At 34.6% G+C, this 23536-nt stretch overlaps 1 protein-coding gene across 1 annotated transcript; it reads right to left on the reverse strand.

The window, feature by feature from the left end:
* On the reverse strand, nt 1-13250 carry LOC130968249 (phosphoinositide phosphatase SAC3-like). Its single transcript, XM_057893426.1, has 16 exons — nt 12517-13250; nt 11615-11819; nt 11364-11529; nt 10872-11094; nt 10572-10648; nt 9095-9282; nt 8892-8989; nt 8586-8719; nt 8352-8480; nt 7827-8202; nt 6871-6992; nt 3547-3648; nt 2480-2671; nt 1845-2015; nt 1529-1625; nt 1-724 (listed from the first exon to the last, which is right to left on the reverse strand). Exons 1-16 carry the CDS (start codon nt 12634-12636, stop codon nt 608-610), a joined length of 2517 nt encoding a protein of 838 aa, XP_057749409.1. The 5' UTR covers nt 12637-13250; the 3' UTR covers nt 1-607.
* Nucleotides 13251-23536: the final 10286 nt, after the last annotated feature.

Consider the following 23536-nt stretch of genomic DNA (forward strand, 5'->3'; position numbering starts at 1 on the left):
TTTATTGCACCAGCTCTGTGCTCCAAAACATTGTTGCCAACAGTCAAATCACCACATTAGGTAAAGCGTTAATAGCATGATGCGCAGGCCAGAATTACATATTCCAAGAAGAAAAATTATTAAAAGAATCATTTGCAGTTCTAAAAGTGGAGCTCAGACATGCAGGGCAACTATATACAAGAAATGCACCTAAAAATAATCGTATGAACTGTTGAAATAAGAATGAAAACAGTGAGCTCCAAGGGAGAGAAAAGAGCAAAAGGAAAAAATATATATTTTCTAAGGAATTTACAACCGTTTGCTATACTTTCTTACTAAGAGCGGGCTGCAGGCCAGACTCTGGCTAATTAACTACATGACTATACCTCAAGGTTTTGATGGATTTCACAAGATTACTGCTGCGACTCAATACCAAGAAGACCTGTAGGATTTCTTCTTGGACTATAAGCTTCTTACAGAGAAGCCTACATAATGCCGGCTTCTTCATTTCCTGCTTGTGTATCATAAGCTCCTCTCTGGTGTTCTCTTCTAATCAACATCTTTAGAGTAAGCCAAGTCAATTAAACAAATGTACATTATATCTTAGTACAGGATAATTAGTGGAAATTCAATGAGAAAGTGTCTGTCCATGAGTCACCCATTGTACAAAAGTATTGGGAAATTCCTCTAGAATTTTGGACCTGGTATCGTCGTAGGATGCATCAGATCCACTTTGCTTCCTACCCTGAGAATTATGTAGAATTAGAATGCAAAATATGTCAAAAAGACCAAGGCATTTGGAAAATCAAACTGTTTACCAAGGGATTATAGTGGCATCAAACTCATGTATTATGTATATCTTATAATCAAATGATAACAGGTGGATGCACACTATGCACACAATACATATGTGTACTATTAGATCAAAGAAAGTAGCAACACCTACTTATTAGTCCAATTACAGGCTTAACCATTCGTTGAACTCTTTCCCTATTAAACAAATAACTTTAAACTCATGCTGCAAAAGCATCCCATACTACCCTCCCTAACAACACACCGCCCCTGGAGAGCCGGAATCCACGGCGGCTTCACTCTATCGACACTAACCCAACGGTAGCCCACTTTGCTACCGGCTATCAGTATTCGGTGTTCACCTTAATCCAACCTATAGGTAGCCCTTTCCATGGTGCCAACAACCACGAATCCACGGCGGCTTCACTCTATCGACACTAACCCAACGGTAGCCCACTTTGCTACCGGCTATCAGTATTCGGTGTTCACCTTAATCCAACCTATAGGTAGCCCTTTCCATGGTGCCAACAACCACGCTCCGATACCATTATTAAGTATCTAAGGAAAGTGAGAAACCACACCTTAAAAGCTAGCTGATAAGGGGAAGAACTACTCCCCTTATATACAACATCAAGCATTCCATATTACCCGATGTGAGATTTTGAGCACCCCATAATACCCAAGTCCCTAACAAAATCTAACAGCCATGCATCCAGTAAATCTTTAGTTAATAACATGCTGCAATTATGGGTGGTACCTTGTTCCTGTAGCCTGACTCACTAGTGGAAGCAGTTGCATCTCCACCAGTAATTCCATTACCAACACTTTTTGAAGACAGCCTGGGAATTGACGACCTGCATATCATGAACAGGCCTTTAATATGTATATATTTTTGGAGATATTCAGGAATCAGTAATGCATTACCCTAGAATGGAAGAAAGTAAAGTCACATTGAATATCATCATAAATGTGTTGTTATAAGCACACATGCATCCATACACTGTTATCACACTTTATATTTTTAGTTTTAAATTAGATTATGTATTTTCTCATCCCATACCCTGTTTTATTACCTCTTATGCTCCTCTTCACATGAATTTATTGAAGATAGCCAATTCAAGTCAACAAAGTTGGAGCTGCTGAATGATTCTGGATGCTCAGAATAGAAAATTTGATCATTTTCAAAGCAACAGTCTCTTTGCATCTCTCCAAAAAGGTGTCTCCGAGACACTGGAGGAGTGTACCTATTTAGATCAAGTCAAAGAATTGCAAAATCGTTAACATGTGGATATGTCATCATGCAAGCAGGAATCATGAGTTTCCAACTTGTAAGATCATGGTATGAGTAGTCGACACAACTTAAGACAATAAATTACCCACTGGTCGGTTCAAGTTTAAACACAGAACAAACGACAACGGAAAAGAGAAGGAAAGAGATGTGTCAACTAATATAACTTTCAACCATAATCCATGAAGCGTAAGTCCAGAATAATTAATAGTTAAGGACAACATTACAAAAATAAATGGACTAATATAATAAATAAAGTGAATTGCAAAAAATGGTGTAATTCACTTCTCACCTTTTACCACTCCGAGCCCCCCCCCCCCCCCCCCCTTTTTTTTTTCTCACATTTATATGCAGGGTGCTGCATTTTCTGTCCTATATAAGCGGATTATAGTTACATTGACATTAATGGATAGTACAGACCTTGAAAAAGACATGTCACTCTCACAAGTTGATATTTCAGGTGATGAATCACAAAAACCCCTGCTTCCATCTTCTGATTGGTCTAGAAAATCTAGCTTAGTTAACCTTCCATGCTTGAGATCCAGGGTCGATATAGGTGTAGAACTATCACGAAGAATGTTTCCATCTGAGAAACATCGTTTGACAATTGACCTAAACCATGTTTCATAGTTAGCACATTCACAGCATTAAAAGGAACTTCCAATGTACATAATACAAGTGATACTGCTAATCTGTTGCAAATAGTAATTAATGTTAACATAATACAAGTGAATCAACAAAATTATATAGAAAGAACATTATTTATAGTCCACAACCACATTAAATTATTGATATGAATAGATAAAACACTTATTATTATTGATTAATATAGCTATGATAAGTGGAATAAGTTTAGCCACAAGAAAAATTCCAGCTGCCATCATAGTAGGTAGGGATTAGCAGCACGTTGCAAGGCCTGAAGACTTAAAACAACTCAAATAGAAGACTGGAAAAGCCATCCATCTAAACACACATGGAATTTAAAAGCCATCACCACACTAGGTTTGGAATCTTTGACGAATTCTAGCATTTCCTAGATAATTATTATACCACAACTAAAATGCATCAGATTCCGATAACACCAAAATTTTATTTCTTTTTTGTTTTGGACATTTTATCCACTCACCTACTCAAAACCCAAGAGGACACCAGTTACCTAGTATGTCAATTTCACCCGGAATTTTAGGATTCATAGGGTCTGCCACATTTGTGGCTCTAAGTTCAAAGGGTTTTCCCTTGATTTTAACCAACCCAGCAGGCTTTGTAACTAATCACTATTCTCCATCTTTTCTCTCCCAATATCTAAAGTGTGGCACCTTGTGCCTATTTACTATACATCACATTGTATTTTAGACTCTTTTGTTTAAGTTTCCTTGTCCATTTCTACACTTCATGGAGAAGTCCCAAGCAAACTCCCATGCCCTTCCCTCAATCAAGTACCACTAAAAATGAGTTAAAAAGAAAAAGCCAAAATCAATTTCAAATACCTTGCATCATCATCTCCATGTCTCCCTACATCATAATGTTGATCTGAATCCAACTCCCACAAAGCAGGCCTACCCTGTTGTGGCTGAAAATGCCCCAGAAATCTGTGCCAAGGAAATCAAATCGTTATCAAATGATTATTGGAACAGAAACATCACCAATTAATAACAGGCACTTCTTGGAAGAGAGAATGACTAGTAAAATTAAGACATTAAAATTTTAATACAAAGAGAAACAAAAACATTTAAATTTGGTAAAAGATGGAAATCCTAGACCAAGTGATGAAAAGAGAACTTTGCAGGTTCAAAAGGTAGTTTAGAATTGTATAAGATAAAGAACAATTATATTTGATAAAATCAGAGTCTGAGACAGTGATTTCACTAATGATTTTCTTGTAATTATAGGATTGACTTATTGAAGGGGCGTCTCAGAGCAATGATTTAGTTGTTATCATGTGACCTCAAGATCATGGACTCAAGTCATAAAATCAGATACTGATACTTGCATCAGGTTAGGTCGCCTACATCACACCTTTTGGGTGTGGCCTGCTTTACACTGGGCTGCCCTTTATCGGACTGAATTATTGCTGAATTTTTTATGCAAAATGGACGAGGACTTCAGGTTTTACATACTGTTAATAAGGAGAAGATAGGAGGAAGAACTCGTCGTATTTTCATTTCATCCAAAGAGAAGTATATATATAGATATCTATCAACTACTATCATGAATTCTAAGCTACTAATTACCAACTACATGCTGACTTTCAACACTCCCCCTCAAGCTTGAGTATATAGATCATATATACCAAGCTTGTTACATAACTTAATCTAGGACTTCTTAAAGCCTTAGTTAAGATATATGCCAATTGATCATTTGAACAAAGAAAGCTTGTGGTGAGATCTCTAGATAGGATTTTTTGTCAAGTAAAATGACAGTCGACCTCATTGTTGTTATTCCTCTCATGAAAGGGTGGAGTAGAGGAAATATGCAAAGCTGGTTGATTGTCCCGTATAAGAGTCGAAGACTATTTTTCCAAATTGAAGTTCTTCAAGAAGTTGCTTCTGTCACATAAGTAAACATAAAGTTGATGTCATAACACGATATTCTGCTTCAGCACTAGATCATGCAACCACAATTTGTTTCTTACTTTTCCAAGAGATAAGATTGCCATCTGTAAACACACAATTGCCGGAGGTTGAATATTTATCTATTCAACATCCTGCCCAGCTAGTGCTCCTTTGACATATTTTAGGGTACGGATCACGCATCCCAATCACTTTGGGCTACGTTTGTTTACAGGGACGGGACACTGAGACAGTGACACTGAGACACAAAATTGTGTTTGACTGATGAGACATGGACGGAGAAATTGTGTCCAAAAATACTGAATTAGTATATTTTGTATCCATCTTGACAGGAAGGACACATAGACACTAACAAGAGACACAACTTATTTTTCATTTTTTCTTTCATTATTGTTGTTAATTTTTCATAATTATATTTTTTATTATTATATTTTTCTTCTCAAATTTTTTGAATGAAAAAAATTGAGAATAAATTAAATTTTCATAATTTGTTCTAGTTTATCACCAAACAGAATACAAAAACACTAAATTTTGTATCTCTGTCTTTTGTGTGTTATTCTCAGTATCTTATCTTGTTCTGTTCTCAGGAACAAACGCAGCTTTTGATATGGTGAATTCAAGAACTGACTAACCACCATTACTGCAAAGGAAACATCAAGACGAGTGTGGGTGAGATAATTTAGTTTCGAGTTAACCACCAAAAGCGCCCCTTTATTTTCTGGTTGCTGACAAAAATGCCCCTGAATTTTCTTAACAACAAAAGTACCTTCAAAGAATTTAAGAACGTTCCAAAGTTCCCAAACGTAAAAAAGGGGTTTCTTGTTAGTAGAAAAGACAGATGTGGCAAATGGAACTGCTATGTGGCAAATGGAATTGAGGTTAATAAAAGCTATTAAAACACCTCCAAACCCACAATCTCCATCACTGAAATGCCCAACACCTTCGAAACCCACCATAATCAAAACCCAATCACCAACGCAAACAAAAACCTTCAACCATTGTCACAGCATCAGAACCTGCAGCACCAGCCACCAGTCTACAAGAACAACTTCAAAGATGCTATCCATAAGCTCACGGGCTCATCAGCCCATGAATGAATCTCCATACCTCACCGCATTCACCAGCCAAGGCCCTCGAGCTCCCGTCTCCAAAGGATCCGCCCCTCCGCTTCTCAGCTTGCTAATTCCCTGCACTCTATGCTTGCCTTCGTGCTACCTCACCCCCATCAGATGCCACCTCCACAGCCCGCTTTCAACGCTGTTGGGGTTGAAGGATTTTTTGGCTTCAGGAAGCCAGCACGAGTCCCTGTTTCCGCATACCTAAGGTATCTGCACGGTAACGTGGACTCTCACACTTCTCAGGGTTTCGCCGTTGCAACCACTCATCTTGCCATGGTGGAATAGCTTCAATTCATCGCAACCTCAACCCCAATCTCAACTCAGTCTCAGCCTCAGATTCTGTCGAAGCAAGAATCTCAGCCATCACCACCACAGATTCCGTTGACACACCAGGCGATGGTTACCTCGCAAGTGCTGACACCGCCGCAGCCGACAGTTACATCACAGGAACAACTTCCGTCGGAGAAAGAACTCATTGCATTTTCATTTCGTCCATAGAGAGGTATATATATAGATATCTATCAACTACTATCATAAATGCTAAATTACAAACTATCAACTACATTCGTAAATACTAAGCTACTAACTACCAACTACATACTGACTTTCAACACGTGATAATTAAGTACCTATAAAGCTCAAATGCAAACTTTATCACATAGTATTAGACCAGTTTTGTTGTATGGTAATGTTAGGTGGTAAAGAGTCAATAAGAACATAAATTTACTGTGGAAAAGACGGGGATGGTTTGGTGGATAAGTGGCCACAATAGAAGGGATAGGATAAGGAATGAAGAAATGAGAAAGAAAGTTGAAGCTGCAACAATTATTGAGAAGATGATTAAATCTCTCCTTAGGTGGTATAGCCATCATGCGTAACAGTTTTTTCTAGTATCAAAGGAAAAAAGTAGTTATTTTCATTTGGTTGTCTAGTATTCTAGAAACAATGGTATCCTTCTTTCATCTAATAAATGTTCAATTATTATTCACAAAAATGGAGGGGGAGAGAGGGAGGGGGGAGACCCTAGATGACAGGACATGCTATAAATCTGGTCACAGGGGAAAAGGAAAGAGACACACAAATCAACAAAAATAGGGGGGTAAAGCATGACTGCAAAACATACATGTTAATTGCATTTTGTTTCTCAGCATCCATGTAGGCATTGCTGTAATACCGTTGAAGAGTCCTAAAAAACTCCTGTGACTGTGTTGCAGCTCTCCACTGACCCCTCCTCTCAGAAAATATCTACATCCAAGTAACAACAAAAGTTAGAGAGTCCATCTTAAGATTAAGAAGCTAAGGTCTTATGTTATGTCAATATGCAAAATCAACGGAAATTTTTCAACATGAAAATTCATGACCATTCCACTACTACTATGCAGATTTAACAGAAGGAAGGGCAGTCAGGTGCAAAACATCCGACGTTATTCAGGATCCTAGGAAAGCCTCACTCGAAGGGTGTATGCAGGAAGTCTAACTTGATCCAAGCATCAGGACTTGACTTCACAACTTGAACCCATGACCTTGAGATTACACAAAAACAATGCCACTATTGCTCCAAGGCGGACACTATGCAGATTTTAGGAAGTGGAAAACAACAGCCAATAGATATAAAAAGCTCAGAGATTGACTAACACCAGCCTACAAGTGGTTTATTCCCATTCTCCTGAAAGCAAAATCATTCTACTAATGGTGATCGGATTTTGGTAGAAATTAGTATAGTAGTAATGGATGCAGAAATGTTCAGAAAAAGGTTGTAGATATATATAGGTAGTACAGGAGATAATCCATTCTCAAAGTCACAGTACTAATAAGATAGCTTGGAAAACTGTTACAGAGAATCCAACAGAGATATCACAGTATACAGTCACAAACCATCATGAACCACTACATCATTTTCACTGAGACACTGGATGAGATAAAGAGCTCCCCTTTCTTTTATATGTCATTCATCTTTTCTCGTGTTGAATTTTCATTATCCAATGTTTTATCATTACAAAGTTTAAACCCAGTGACAAAGCTAGTGGATGTTAAAAGCCAGTTCAAACTGAAACAACAACTAAGACCATGACAAATCACCTTGTTGTGTGCAGCAGAACCACCATATTGATGTGCAAGTGTGTCACCCATCTGCTCATAAAATCCCATCAAACCATCGCCTAGAGGATCATCAGGATCAATTTTTGGGTCATCAATAACTCCCAGAACATGAAGCTGGTGACTAAGAGCAGTTAACCCATATGCATATTGCGCCACATTCGTGCGATCTAAGCAGTCTATGCAATTGGTCCTGAGCACCCCTCTTTGGAACATGGGAAGCTTGATAGACTGCTTTCCATTAGTAATATTGTTCTCACCACCAGCTTTCCTCTCAAGATTAAGAACATCCTCAATGTCAATATTCTCATGCCTTGCAGGTTGAAAGCTTCCTTTATCAACATTGCAATATGCAAAACTTAACATTGGCAAACAAAATATATCAGCAGATGAATTAACGTGTTTTACATCCTTAATATTTTCAAAATAATAATAATAATACTTTGTCTTGAGTATAAATTTAACATAGAAATGGTGAAACTGACTGATTGAAAATGAGAAACTTACTCAGTAGATAGCCATTTCACACTGTCTTCTGGTCTAAAGTTAGGGGTTGCTTGGCAATGGAAAATTCCTGTTAGTGACAAGGCATGTGCTGCCACTTTTCCCAGAAGCCGCAAGACATTTGTAGATTTTCTGGAAATAGAAAAGGGGGAAGCAAACATTTCATCAGCTTAAATTAATGAGAGCATACTTCCAGTTAAATTATTAAGGAGGATATAGTTATTAGAAGACACCAACCTCTGAAAATGTCTGTGCAGATCCCAATGAAGGAACCTAAGCTTGTTCTCCTCAGATAAATCTTTGTTTATGAAATTAATTGCATTAGCAAACTCTGAACGGAGTATTGACTCGCGAGGCTTCCTCTCACGTGACTGTTGGTAAAATACAATGCAAAATCAATCGCTTGAAGAGTCTTACAAAGAATGAAACAAACCAAAATCCTTCAGTTGGAAAAGTTACAATAAAATTGTATACTGGAGACTGAGGAGGTTGGATAATATTTCTACCAAATTAGGGAAAATATGTGGCATTTCAGAAGATCACCTTTATTAAATTCAAAATAATTATGGGGTTCCCATATCTTTTGACAAGATTCTCAAAGTGAAGTTTAGTTGCTTGGTAATTTTCATCCTTCTTTGACACTGGAGACAAGCAATCCCAAAAGCAAATGCTTGGTCACTCGTGCATAAAATTAGGTAACATAAGCGTTGCATGTTTTACAATATCCAGGAAATGGGAAGACATACATATAATATCTGGTTTAAGATTCAGACGCGAAGTCTCCTGTGACCAGAAAAGAGGGATTGAACCCCTGTTCTGGACAACGGAGCTTATTTGGACAGGGAGACCGTCAGGAACAGCCTCAAACACAATTTGTTCTGTCTCAACATCATTAGCTACTCTGCCCTTCTCATTTACACCCCGTCTCAGATACCTACATATGATATAATAACCAAATAAAAGAAGCTGCAAAACATACATATGGTGGAATATGCATTCATGAGTAGCATTTAGTGGAATAAAAACTAAATTAAAAATTAAGCCGGGGAAAATAGTAAAAGAATTAATATTAGTAGTAACATTTTTAGTTAGATTAATCAAAGACAAATCAAGAATGAATAATTTGTCAACTGCCTGTTTCTCTCTGCTCTGCTGCAGCACTTCGTTTCACAAATTTACATATCTTAGATCTGTTTCACCTACTACAGACCAAAGAACAATCAACACTGGTGCCAGACCAACCTGCAACTGGAGGTTCAGTTCAACATCCTCATTCATCCGTGAAGCAACACACCCCTCATGCAAGTGACATAATGTCTCTCTCAATCTAGCCACATTCATTAAACACCTCTCTGCCAATTAGATTCCAGCGACATCTAATCAATCATCATCATCATCACTCCACCATGGTTGCTCAGTCATCAATCCCTCTTTGATCTGTATTGCCAGAATTGCAGAAAATCGAGATTCCTGCATTCTGGCACAATTCCAGGAATTAAGCAATTCATTTCTAGTGACAAAATGAAAATCCATGGTAACTGTATCGATCAGGAGAAGACTTGCATCAATTCAAGATTAATGTGATTCCAACAAACATGTATGCGATTTTTCCTTCAGCATTTTCATTTTATGCTAAAAAGCCAGAGCTGGAATAGAATCTTATGTTTAGTCAACTAATCACGACTCCTTTCCAATAATATTCAAATGGAAAATGAGATGCTTTAGCCCTCCATCAGAATATGAAGAATAAATTCTTTTCTCTACCTCCCCTGAACCTTCTTATTAGTGGAAATCAGCACAATCTTTTCCATTTTTTCACATTTTACCAAATATATTACCAGTTCCTCATATTATGTTGGCATTAATTTATTTAATTTTTCCAAACTAAATCAGATTAATAGAAAATGCATCCAGAAATCCAAGCCAAGGATTCCATCATTCCATGTGCCATTAACATAAAATTGTACACAAACGTTGAAATCCAAGATATGGAAAATTTTCAGGAGAACAAAACATGCTCACATATCAGCATAAAATAGTAATAATCACAGAATTACTTAACAGACTAGCCAAGTTCATATACAAACAAGGACAAATTATACATTGAGATTGATGTACAAGTATAACCAACTGAACACAATCAAAATGGCAAATGACAGTCATTCAAATGCAAATAGAATTTATTTACTGTTTTGGAGAAGAAAAAACAAAAAAATTACATACCTAGTGCCAGCGTAATGACGAGACCTCCTTGCAACTAGTGTAAGTATGAACTGCCGACCAGATATTGCAAGTGTGTCCTAATAGTGAGCCATCATATAGATATTTAATATTTAGCCATGGAATGTCAAAAAACATAAGAGCCTATTTTTTGTGAATTACAAACTTATCAAAAACACACAAAAAAAAACTTAACTGTTTTTGCAAGGGAAAAATATATAGAAATTTGAAACTATGAAATTTAACGAGAGAGGCTGATAACATTATTCACTTAGAATAGCATCATAAGCCATTTATAATCACCTGTTTAAAAAATCCATACACAAGCGCAACTGTCCAAAGAGTATTCTGAAGGCTATTCCTAATTCCTTGAGTCAAAAATTCATTCCAGACAAACATTGTCTCATAAAGGACATGGCCTGTCTCATTTTCGCACAAATTCCTTTGAAGACTGCGCATTATGTGGTATGAGTAGCTGAAATAGAAATCCTTTGTAAGGTCGACCATGCTTAGGAGCTTCTTGTATCTGAAAAAGTAATAAGAAAAAATGCATATAATTAAACAAAACATTAAAACATTTATATGATAACTTCAAAAAACATGAATACAAGCAAATTAGTAAGAGGGAAAGAAACTGAAAGATCGTTAGGAATGCAAAAAGAAAAAAAAAATTGAAGCAATTGTCTATTATAAATTATCAAATGAAACAGGAGAAATATGCAAGCATTCAGTGTGAACTATATGATTTAAAAATGAAAGAATTAAAATCTACTTAACATGAAAGAATGTAAATACCTGTTTTCACTTTTAGTATTAGTCATGTTAGACTGAACTGAAGAACTTCTCAGTGGAATCATCTCACACTTCGAAACAGCATATACTGTATGGCCACAGATTGCACCAATTTGCCTTCTTTTTGTGATAAGAAGCATGTAGTAAGGCCCCAAAAATTTTATGAAGCCTGAATGCAGAATAACATATAAAGATAAGGACTGATCATTTATCAATATTCAACGGCACACGACAACATCATTGGTCATACATACCAACAATTCCATAACAAGTTGTCACAAATTTCAGTCCACCCGTGGACTTATTCCCCTCATGAATACGCCTCAGCAGATCAGATATTTCACTTTCCGTATATGTGGTAGAATCTTCACGCACATTTAGCTCAGAAGGATCTAAACGGCCAATCTTTAGCACTCTCCAATAAGTATTGCTTTTATCCGTTCCTATCATGTAAAAGTTCTGTGGAATAAAACATAAAGATAAATGCACAGGATAAGAATTTAGTAGGTAGAATAAATGCATAATAATTTCTATAAAAAAGTGTCTCATCAATGATCAAACCATTGAAAGAATTCACAAAGCCGACAACTACTATCTACTTTGCCAAACTATTTCTCTTACCAAACAGTGAACATATAAACGTTTAAATCCATTCTGCTATCAACCATTGGATGAGTAGCCAGTTTCCTTTTCAATCCATAAACGTTTAAAATAACATTTTAAAATTAATAAGAACCACTAGTGAGCTGATGAATGGTGCATAGGAAACTTTTTAATATGCATAAGATCCCTCAAACACACTTCTTACTTTCGACCTGTATTGGAGATAATCATGACCAATAATCCCAAGTAGAAGCCTAAAAGAAGAAAACAAAGAAAATCAATTTTTTTTCCTTTTCCTTTTCTTTTCTAGAATACAGAACGAGCCATTAATGAGACCAAGAAAGAAGCACGCAATTTTAAGTTTTACCTGTTAAAATTTAACTTGAAAAGATAAATAAGCAGTTTCACATGAAATGATCAATAATGACAAAATAAAGAAGATCTCGGTGGAACCCAAGTGGAGAACAAGCTATAATAATAGAAAGAAATTCTAATAGAAATCATCAAAGAAGTGCAAACAACAGCGAGCAACAAGAATAATAGAAGTGCATACCGAAAGAGTCTCATAGAGCCTAAACTTCTGGATACAAGTATGTTCAGGAGGAAGAGAACGCAGTTCGTCAGAGGCAGGAGAAGTTGAGTGATACGAAGCCTCATTCTCCGACGACGCCATGGCTTTCTCCTTCGCACCAATCACTCAGATCCCCCGAGCCTCTGGCTCAGGGAAACCATCAAAATCGCATGAGAAATAACGACCCACCAAAATTGAAAGTTCCCCCTCTGCACCAATCAATCCAGCACCTAACACCATTCACAACCACAATAACTTCTACTACGACGAACGAAATCGCTGTCAACACAATCACATAGCTCCATGCTCGCGAAAACGCTAGGTTGCTTTAAATAGAGCATTCTTCTCCCGCGAAATAACCGATCCGAATTACCGAACTTCCTTCGCCATTGCTCGCTCTTCAACCATAACCGCCTTTTCGTCACTTCCGCCGCCTCCGAAACCGTGCGCGGCTGCCGGATCTTTTCGCTTCCATCTGATCCCCGCCAAATTCACCTGGATCCAAAGAAAATCGGAAGCTTTTTATAGTAAGGAATGAAGATACATAGGGAGAATCAGCACGTGAACAATTAAGAGATCGAGAAGAGAGAAATAAGAGTTGAGGAAGATGAAGAACAGTTAAGAGATTTGGTTATAGGGAGGTTCCAGAAGGGAAAAGGTGCTAACTGCTAAACACGGGAACGGGAAGGAGAAGACCTCCATTTAATCATTTTGATAAATTCAGGCATTTATCATTTTAATTTTTGAGATCCAAAATTCACTGTACGAGGAGGAGTCATAACAAAATTTTTGCCACACCTTAAAAAATACATGTAATTTTATAAAAAATATTTTTTTATAAAAAAATAATATTTATCTATCTTTTATTTTTTAAAATTTAATAAAATTATTTCATAAAATAAAATAAGAATATATTATAAGTAAAATATAAATTTTATTATAAAAATAAAAAAATAATTTATTTAAATTAGATTAGATGCCTTTTGAATGTTAAATCTAAAATTTAATTTAAAACCAATGTAAATTATTTTTAATTTTGATATATTTTATAATTAAATTTAAATTAGATTATTAAATTAGATTTTAAGTTTTTAACACTCTAAATAATTATTTTATAATTAAATAAACATATTAAAATATAATTATAGTCTAATAAAAATATTAAATATCATCTAAATTTAAAGTATTATATTTTTTTATGATCTTATTAAAGTATAAACTCAAAAGTTATTAACTAACATGTGTTTTTTGATTGATACTATTATTTATAACTGAAATTGTAAATCAAAAAACATATAAAATAACTTCTAATCTCATTAATTATTAATAATTTAGTACTCTTTATATAAAGATAGTAATAATTTATGCACAATTTTAACAAGATTGTTACCATAAAAATTAATTTTATTTTTAAAAATTATTTTATTAAAAATATTTAAATTTAATTTTAAAAAATTTAAACTTAAATTAATTAAGACTCTTATATAATTATATAATAATTGAATAATTTTCATATTTAAAATTTTAATAATTAAAAAATAATAAAAATTAAATAATTTTATTTTTAGATCATATGTATTATATTTTATTTTATTAATATAAGAATAAAAAATAAAAAAATATTATGTAAAGGAAAAAAATAATGTCTATAAACTGCATGTATTTTGGATACAGTGTCAAAAATTTTGTTATGGCTCTATTGGTCTATGTATGAATTTTTAAATTGCATGTATCCTGCAAATTTCGAGTACCGAGTTGTGTTTTTTATGGTTTTGAACTTTTGATGACTATTGTACTCGAGATGTGTAAGATTTATGCAAATATACTATAAATTACATATTTTTGTAAATATTATATTTAAATAATTTAAATAAAATATATCTAAAATCAGTGATCATATATTTGTGTATAAATATATGTTTTGTTTAATTTATTTTTAATATATATTTTATATTTTAACGTATATTTTGCACTAATAACAAATTTTAATGGCTAATTTTAATATACACATAATATTCTATTTGTTGAATTAGCATCGAAAAAAATCTCAGAACTAATATAATATTGAGAGATAAATCTAAAAATAATTTAAAAAATTAAAATGATATCGCCGAAGCCTCGGTCAGATGACAACTTTGTTTGCTTTATATATAACTGCACTTGCTTTATATATAAATGCACCGGTTCAAATTCTCATAAAGAAATATAAAACCATGCTAATAGTGTCTACTCATATAGTGTATGTAAGTGTATTGTGTGAATGTGTAGTATATAGATGTAATATCTGTCCAATTTACTTGATCAAAAAAATTAAAATAATAAAAGTTGTGAATATAAATAATAACTATAAAATTTAGTCATTTTTATTTTAAATTTTGAAATATTCCTAACTTTATTTTTGTAATTATGATTGATTATCATGCCTTCTTACACAAGTGGGATTGATAAAGTAGAAAAGAGATGTTCAAATCACCTTGTATTAGCCACGAAAAAATTGAAAATAAAGTCTTTTTTAGTTCTTGATTTTTTGTTTGAAAGATAAAATGTTTTTTACCATTCAAAATTTTAATTAGTTTCTAACAATATGAGCAATGGTCAATCCAAAAATCTTATAAAGAGGGGTCGAAAATAAAAAATTGAAAACGTCATATTAAAACTAAAAATTTTAGTAAAAAAAATTGTAAATTTTAATATTATTTTTAAACTAAAATTAATTTTAAAAAAATCATTTATATCAAAATTTTTTTTATAAAATTCTAATTCTTATCCTTATTATAAAAGATATAACATAAATAATATAAATTTGTTTCTCTAATACTTTTAATATATGTATTTAAAATAAATTAATGAATATAATATATAAGATATATTTATATTAATAAATAATTTCTTTAATATATTTTGGTTTTAATATTATAAAAAATAAAATTTAATCTAATTTATTTTTATGTATATATTTTTTTATTACATTCAATTAGAAATTATTATAAAAACTAAAGTATTTTTATATAATAATAGATAGAAGAATTACAAAAAAAATTTAAAAGAACAAAAAAAATAAATTTAAAATGCATGAAATAGAATTTGAACTCATGTTTTAGAGTATAAAATATCTCTCTTTAACCATTAAACTAGAAGATATATTGTTAAAAGTTTTAGACATTATATTAAATATATTTTAAGTTTTGAAAATTTAAGGGAAACATGACCCATGTTGGTTTCCTAAATCCGCCTCTAAATATGAGTATCTAGTTTAAGTGATAAATTATTGATGTATTAAAGGCAAAATTAATTAAGAATTTTTGAATTGTGAAAAAATATTTTATTTTTTAAACAAATTATCAGAATAAAAAAGAATATTTAATCAAAAAGATAATAACAAAAGAAATTGAAAAACTCTAATTAATCAAAAGAGAATTCTAGACGTCTAAATATTTTTTTGAACTAAGTTTTGAACCAAGTTTAAACTTGTTCTTCATCTTTTTCTCGTCGTCTTCATCTTCTTCTTCTCCAATAAATATTAAGAAAACTAGAGTATATAAATTTTAACATACAGTACAAAAATTTTTGAAGAACCACATGTCCAAAATATTAACACCCAATCAATGAAATATGCACATGACATAAATTGTACTGTACAATACAAAAATCTTAGTACAAAGTATAAGAATTTTGATGTGCAGTATACAAATTTTTGGAGAATTATATATTAGAATATTGATTCACCCAACAAACAAAATACATTCATAGTAAAAGTTTATGTGCTATGTATAAAAATTTGTGTACTATATGCAAATATTTATGTGTTATATGTTAAAATATGTATATTATACCAATAAAATACACATAATACAAAAATTTTAGTGTACAATATAAAAATCTTGGTTTATAACACATAAATTTTGATGTGCAGTACAGAAATTTTTGAAGGATTATATATCCAGAATATTAACTCGCCTAATTAACAAAATACATTCACAACAAAAATTTGTGTGCTATGTGCAAAATTTTGTGTACTATTTATAAAAATTTGTATACTATATGAATAAGTTTATGTTATGTGCAAAATTTTATGTGCTATATTTCAAAAATTTGTGCTATATTAATAATTTTTTGTGTTCTCCAACAAAAAATTGTGTGCTACAGAAAGTACGAAAGAAGAGAAATGGTACACATGTCTTATATATGCTGGTTTTTTTTTTTTTTTTCATTAGACTTGCACCAACTTGATTGAACTTGGTTACAAAAGGACTTGTACATGTAGTATCACTCTAATCGAAATGAGGATATCATTGTCATTATAAATACAATTTTTTTTTCAAAGTGAAGGTAATTGTATTATTTTAAGAAAGTGATACAAAGTTCAATGTGAGACCAAAAAAATCGTAGTGGTGTTCTCCCAGTTGAAGCCATAAGTGGCTACAGTAATAACCAATAAACTAAATTCATTGTTTCCTTTAATACAATTTTGATATTTTTCATATTATTGATGCTTAATTGACTTGTTGTTATTGTTTTCTTGAGTTTGGTAGTTATGGCTTTAATAATTCATGCAATTTATGATATTTTTCTTTTATATCTTCTAAGTGTTTGATAAAATGTTTCTTTCAATTATAGAGTGGCTTGGAATTGAGGACTTAGGTGACCTTGAGTCATTGATGTCCAATATTAATTGGTGATTTAGGGTTGTTAGTTGATTTCATTTTCACTAACACTAGTCTTTCACTAAGCTAATTAGTGAGTTGGCTAGGATTCGTGGATTAAGATCAATATGCCTATTTGACTTACTCTTGATGTTAGGATTGACTAAGTGGGATTAACTCCTCATAATTGCCATGTTTGTGGTTAATGACTAGGATAGGAAACCTTAACTCTCAACCTTTGCCAACACCCTTTTTAGTATTTGAATTTTCTTTTCTTTATTAGTTAATTGTCATTTACTTTTTTGCTGTTTAATTTTGTGTCAATTGCTATCTCACCCCAATTTTTGATAGCCAATAATACGCACACCTCACTACAATTTCGTGGGAGAATGATTTGGCACTTAGAACTCCCGTTTACTTGATTTATTTTGTGACAATCTTTATTTAAACTTTGATTAGGGTCAATTGTTGGTTTGGGACTATACTATCGACGAAGCAATTCTTTTTGAGAGAATTCTAGACCGACGATTGGCCATCATCAAAAGTCAAATAGGTATGATCGATCTTAATCAACAAGTTCTAACTGACTCACTAATTAGACTTAGTGAAAGACTAGTGTTAGTGGAAACAAAACCAGCTAACAACCCTAAATTACCAATCAATATTGGGCATCAATGACTCAATGTCACATAAGTCCTCAATTCTAAGTTAAGAATGCAAAAATCTACTCTAAAACTAGAAAAAATATTTTGTCAAATATTTGGAATACATAAAAATAAAACATGATAAATTGCAAGAATTATAAAATTTATAACTACCAAAACAAGAGAGAAATAACAACAATTCAAATAAGCAACAATAAACATGAAAAAACATCAATTGCATTAAAAGTAAAATTAGTATTCAAGAATTATTCATAAACTAAAAAGTAACAAAATAGAAAAATTAATAAGAGAACTAAGCAAATTAAGATACTAGAACAAGAAAATATAAAGAAAATTAAACTAAAACAATAATTAAAACCTAAATCTAAGAAGAAAATAAACTAAAAATCCTAAAATTCTAGAGAGAAGTTGGAGCTTCTCTCTCTAGAATTCTACCTCAAGCATCCTCCTCGACTACTACTAAGACTACTTCCTACACTACTCGGTTGATCCCCGCTGAGTCTTGCCTTCAAATGCTTCAGAAATTAGTTGGATTGGGTCCAAAATGTGCTTGAAATCATGACCCACGTGTTTACTTAAGTAAATCACGTGCTGCAACTCATGCATATGCATCTACCATGCGTACCAAAACTGGGCAGATTTTCAAAACTTTATTTCTTCATAATTCTTCCACTTTTTGCATGTTTTTTCTCCATTTCATCAAGCCATTCTTGCCTTCTAGACATTAAATCACTCAAACAAAAATATCAAGGTATCGAATGGAATAGAGGTGAAAAAAGAAGTTTGGGGTATAGTGTAGTGACTTACCAAAGGGTTACCCTTGCTCACTGGTAGCACGAATCCCCACACTTTTGTATTATTCTACCAGCAAGTGTACTGGGTCGTCCAAGTAATACATGAGCGAGTCAAGGTCGATCCCACGGAGATTGTGGTTTGAAACAAGATATGGTTATCTTGCAGGTCTTAGTCAGGCAAATCAAAAGGTTGTTGGTTGTGAAAGGAATACCGAATTGGAATAAAGGATAGGAATAGGGTTAAGGATTGGAGTTGTGTTGTCTTTTTGAATTAACTCTGTTATTACTATCTTCTTCGCTTGTGAGAGATCTTTTCAATGGTAGAATGTACGTGATTGGTGCCTTTATTGAGAGGTCATCAATACTCCTACGGATCTGAACCCCAGGATTAGTGTGGATCCATCTCTGCTTGAGGGTGAAGCGCGTACAGTCCATTCTCCTTAATGATCCTACTCAAAACGCCACAGACAAGATCAGATCTTTCGGATCAGAGAATGCTGCATCATTGGGTTCTAGCCTCTACCATATAGACCATAATCTCCCCGAAATCAGCTGAACCGGTGTCCTGAGAAGTTCCCAACGAATTCGTGGATTAACCGTCTTTGAGATGTATGATTCAAGCTGGTGGTGCGTGCTTTCCACTGAAGTATTCACACGAACCCAAGTAAACACGGGTGTTTGTCAGGCACGTTCGTCTTAATGTAATGAATAGAGCTAATTTGTCAAATCATCCTATTCACCATATTGAAGTGCGAATATACATCATAGAGTTAATCAAACATGGATCGAAGAAGAAACAATAATACTTTTATTAATTCATAGGACTCAGCAGGGCTCCTCCCCTCAACCTAAGAGGTTTAGAAACTCATACTGAAATTAAAATACAAAGCAAAAATGAAAATAGGGCTGAATGATGTGCGTTCCCTCTAATGATTATGTAAAATACACTTTAAATACTAAACAGATGACTAGTAAGGGTAAAATAGTCTATTTAGTGCTAAAATCCACTTCTGGGGCCCATTTGGTGAGTGTTTGGGTTGAGTTTTGATGAGATCCACGTGGTAGGGGACTCCTTGGGCATTGAACGCTGGCTAGGGGGTCCTCTTTGCGCGTTTAGACATTGGTCTCTGCTCTTTTGGCGCTGCACGCCTGGAAGGGGGCAGGAAGCTGGCGTTGGATGCCAGTTTTGGGCCTTCTAATCCGAAGTAAAGTATGGACTATTATATATTTTTGGAAAGCTCTGGAAGTCAGCTTTCCATATCCATTAAAAGCGCTCTATTTGAACTTTTGTAGCTTCAGAAAAGCCCTTCCGAGTGCACGGAGGTCAGATCCGGACAGTATCTGCAGTGCTTTCTCTGTCTCTGAATCAGACTTCTGCTCCAACTCCTCAATTTTAGCCAGAAATTACCTGAAATTGTAAAAAAATACAAAATCTCATAGTAGAATCTAAAAATGTGAATTTAACACTAAAACCTATAAAAACTCAATAAAAACTAAATAAAAACTACTAAAAACTATATGAAAGTGATGCCAAAAAGCGTATAAAATATCCGCTCATCACAACACCAAACTTAAACTGTTGCTTGTCCACAAGCAACTAAAAATATAGTACGATAAAAAAGAAAATTAAGATACAATAAATTTTTAAGTTTCCAATGAAGCTTAGTTACAATCAGATGAGCGGGACTTAATAGCTTTTTGCTTCTGAATAGTTTTGGCATCTCACTATCCATTGAAACTCAGAGATGTTGGCATCCTTAGGAACTTAGAATCCAGATGATATTATTGACTTTCTTAGTTAAGCTTATTTTGATCCTTGAACACAGCTTTCAAAGTCTTGGCCGTGACCCTAAACACCTTGTTTTCCAATATTACCACCAGATACAATAATGCCACAGACACTTTAACTGGGTGAGCCTTTTCAGATTGTGACTCAACTTTGCTAGAGTCCCCAGATAAAGGTGTCCAGAGTTCTTAAGCACACTCTTTTGCTTTGGACCACGACTTTAAGCGCTAAGTCTCAAGCTTTTCACTTGACACCTTCACGCCACAAGCACATGGTTAGGGACAGCTTGATTTAGTCGCTTAAGCCAGGATTTTATTCCTTTGGGCCCTCCTAACCACTGATGCTCAAAGCCTTGGGTCCTTTTACCCTTGCCTTTTAGTTTAAAGTGTTATTGGCTTTTTCAATCTGCCCTCCTTTTCCTGCATTTTTGGGCAGTAGTGGATTTTTCTGCTTTTTATTTTTTTTCTTTTTCTTTTTCGCCATTTTTTCTTTCTTTTTCGCATGCATCTAATTAAATTTTTTTTGCAACATGCTTTTTCTTTTCCTTTTTGCTCCTTTTTCTTCCTTCAAGAATCAATTTTTAGATTTTTCAGATTATCAATAATATTTTTCCTTTTTTCTTATTCTTTCAAGAGCCGACATTCTAAAATTTCAACTTCAAATATGCACTGTTCAATCATACATTCAGAAAGTAAAAGCAAATGATGCCATATCAAACTAATTAAACTAATCTTATTTTAGACGTGAAATTCATGCGTCTCTTAATTCTTTCTAATAAAATTTTATTTAAGCAAGGTGAGAGATATATGGAACATTTTACAACTTTAATACATCATATTCAAATGATCATGCAACTAGAACAAGAGAACAATTAAATAAATAGACATTAAATAGAAAAATAACAGGAAAGATGTGTAAAGAGAACAAATCTGTAAGACCCAGAATATTTGAAAAGTCTTATTATGATCAAGTCTCAAATCCTACAGTTATTTATAGCCTTAATTTCAGAGATTATTTTATTAAAGATAATTAAGGCAAGTTTTGATTTATTGGATTTGAGATAAGTTATGATTTTTATCCAATTTCACAATTGTTGGATTATTTTCTATATTCAAATTTATAAAGTTGGTAGTTATGAAATAATAAGGATTTTATATGATTTGGATTAGATAAATAATATTTTAAATATTATTGCTGCTATTTTGGAAAATGAAGAAATTAAGTATACCATTTCTAATTTTTAGATTTGGGCATTTTATTGAAAATAATTTGTGAAATTGATGAGTAAATAGTATTTTTCTATATACAAATAGTGTTGGATTTCAATTACTATATTATCCCTATTTTAAGTGAAATTACTAAAATGCCCTTAACCCTAATTTTTGAAAATGAAACCCTAACCCATGACCCGGTTTCCCCACAACTGCTACAGTCCTCTCTTCTAACAGCAGCACACACACACACACAAAGCTTCCTTTCTCTCTGACAGAACAAAAAAAAGAAAGAAGAATGGGGTTAAGGGGAAGGGGCGTGGAATAAGGGAGAAGGGGAGGAAGACTCGCGCCGGCGTGCTAGTCTCACCGCCGTCATCGCGCCGCCGTCCTGCTCAACGCTGCCGTCCCATCTTGCCGCGTCGTCGTGCCACGCCTTGAGGGCTGTCACGCAAGGGAAGAGAGAAGAGAACGTGCTGCCGCGCCCTGCCGTCGACCCACGTCTCGCCGTCGCGCCACCGTCCTCGTGCCGCCATCGTTCGGTCCGTCCGCGAGTCACCGAGCCAGGCTGAGAGCAAGGGAGACGCGCGAAGGAGAGAACGGATCTGAGATCGAGCTGAGGTCCAACCACCGCGTCGGAGTCCATTCGCGTCGCCGTCGTACGCACCGTGACCTCCAGCCGCGCCGTTGCCAGTTGTGCCTACTCTGCCACCGTGAAGCCCAGCTGCTGTTGGGAACCTTGTCGCTGCTCATGGGGTGCATCGGTAAGCCTCTGCCGCCGGAAAACGTCACTGCTGCACCGGCCACCACCGTAGGTGACGCTGTTAAAAAGGGGAGATGCGCCTCTGTGTTTATGGCTGCCGGAGAAGTGGTTGTGGCTGCCGGAACCACACCGGAGTTTCTGGCCGTTTCTGCCACCTGAGACCCCCGCTGCCGTCGCCGGAAAACGCCTCTGCCGCCGTCGAGATCCAATACCGGTAAGGGTTTCGAATTTGGTTTTCGTTTCTTGTGAGATTCTGGAGTTTTATTGTTGCGGCATGTTGGTTTCAGTCACCATTGCCGGAGTCGGGTCGCCGCAGCCACTGGAGGTGGCTGCCGGGGCCACCGCCCAACCGGTTCAGAGGGCACTACGGTCCGGTTCAGCCGTTCTTAGTTTCAGTAAGTATTCCTATTTCGAGAGCTCTGCGTTAGTGTTCTGTTCCGTGTAATAAAGTAATTGTACTGTTAATGGTTTTAGGAGTTAGAATCCGGTTTCCTTGTGCCGTTTGTAGCTGTTTCTGCTTTTGAGAGAGCAAGCAGAGCCAGGATTTTGGTTGACCGGTGATTTTGGGCTGAGCGAAAAGGAGTCAGTTAACGCGTTTGGGGTTACGGTTTGCGTTTTGAGGTAGGGGCGCTTTCCAAAAACTATGTTTTATGTATTGGAATTATTACATATGGATACTGATGTGAGATATTGTGTATTTAGTGATTGTATCTGCCTTATGTATTATTTGATTGACTCGAATGATTATGGATGTTGGTTCGGCTGAATTTGTTGTGTGGCTTGTGAAATGTAATGTTTGAAGTTGATTCTTTAAAGATTTGAATCTGAGTTTAATCCGTTGAGGATTGATTTGATTTGAGCCAATTATTTTAATGATGTGAAAAGTCGAATGCACTTTTGAATTCAGCACGGTTTATTTTAATTGATTTGGTTTTGGACAAATGATTTGTTATTGAGCCGTTTCTTTAAAGCTTTGGAAATGAGCTATACCGATTGATATTGAGTTAATTTTGAAATGATTTCCTTGAGATACGCCACTGAGGCGATTGTTGGATTTAGCTTGCTTTAAATTGATTTCTGGTTTTGAGCTGTTGAAAAGGAATGAGAAATGGTTTAGTTGGGACCCGAACCGGGTGGCAA

Source organism: Arachis stenosperma, chromosome 3, assembly GCF_014773155.1.
Source record: "Arachis stenosperma cultivar V10309 chromosome 3, arast.V10309.gnm1.PFL2, whole genome shotgun sequence".
Taxonomy (NCBI): Eukaryota; Viridiplantae; Streptophyta; class Magnoliopsida; order Fabales; family Fabaceae; genus Arachis; species Arachis stenosperma.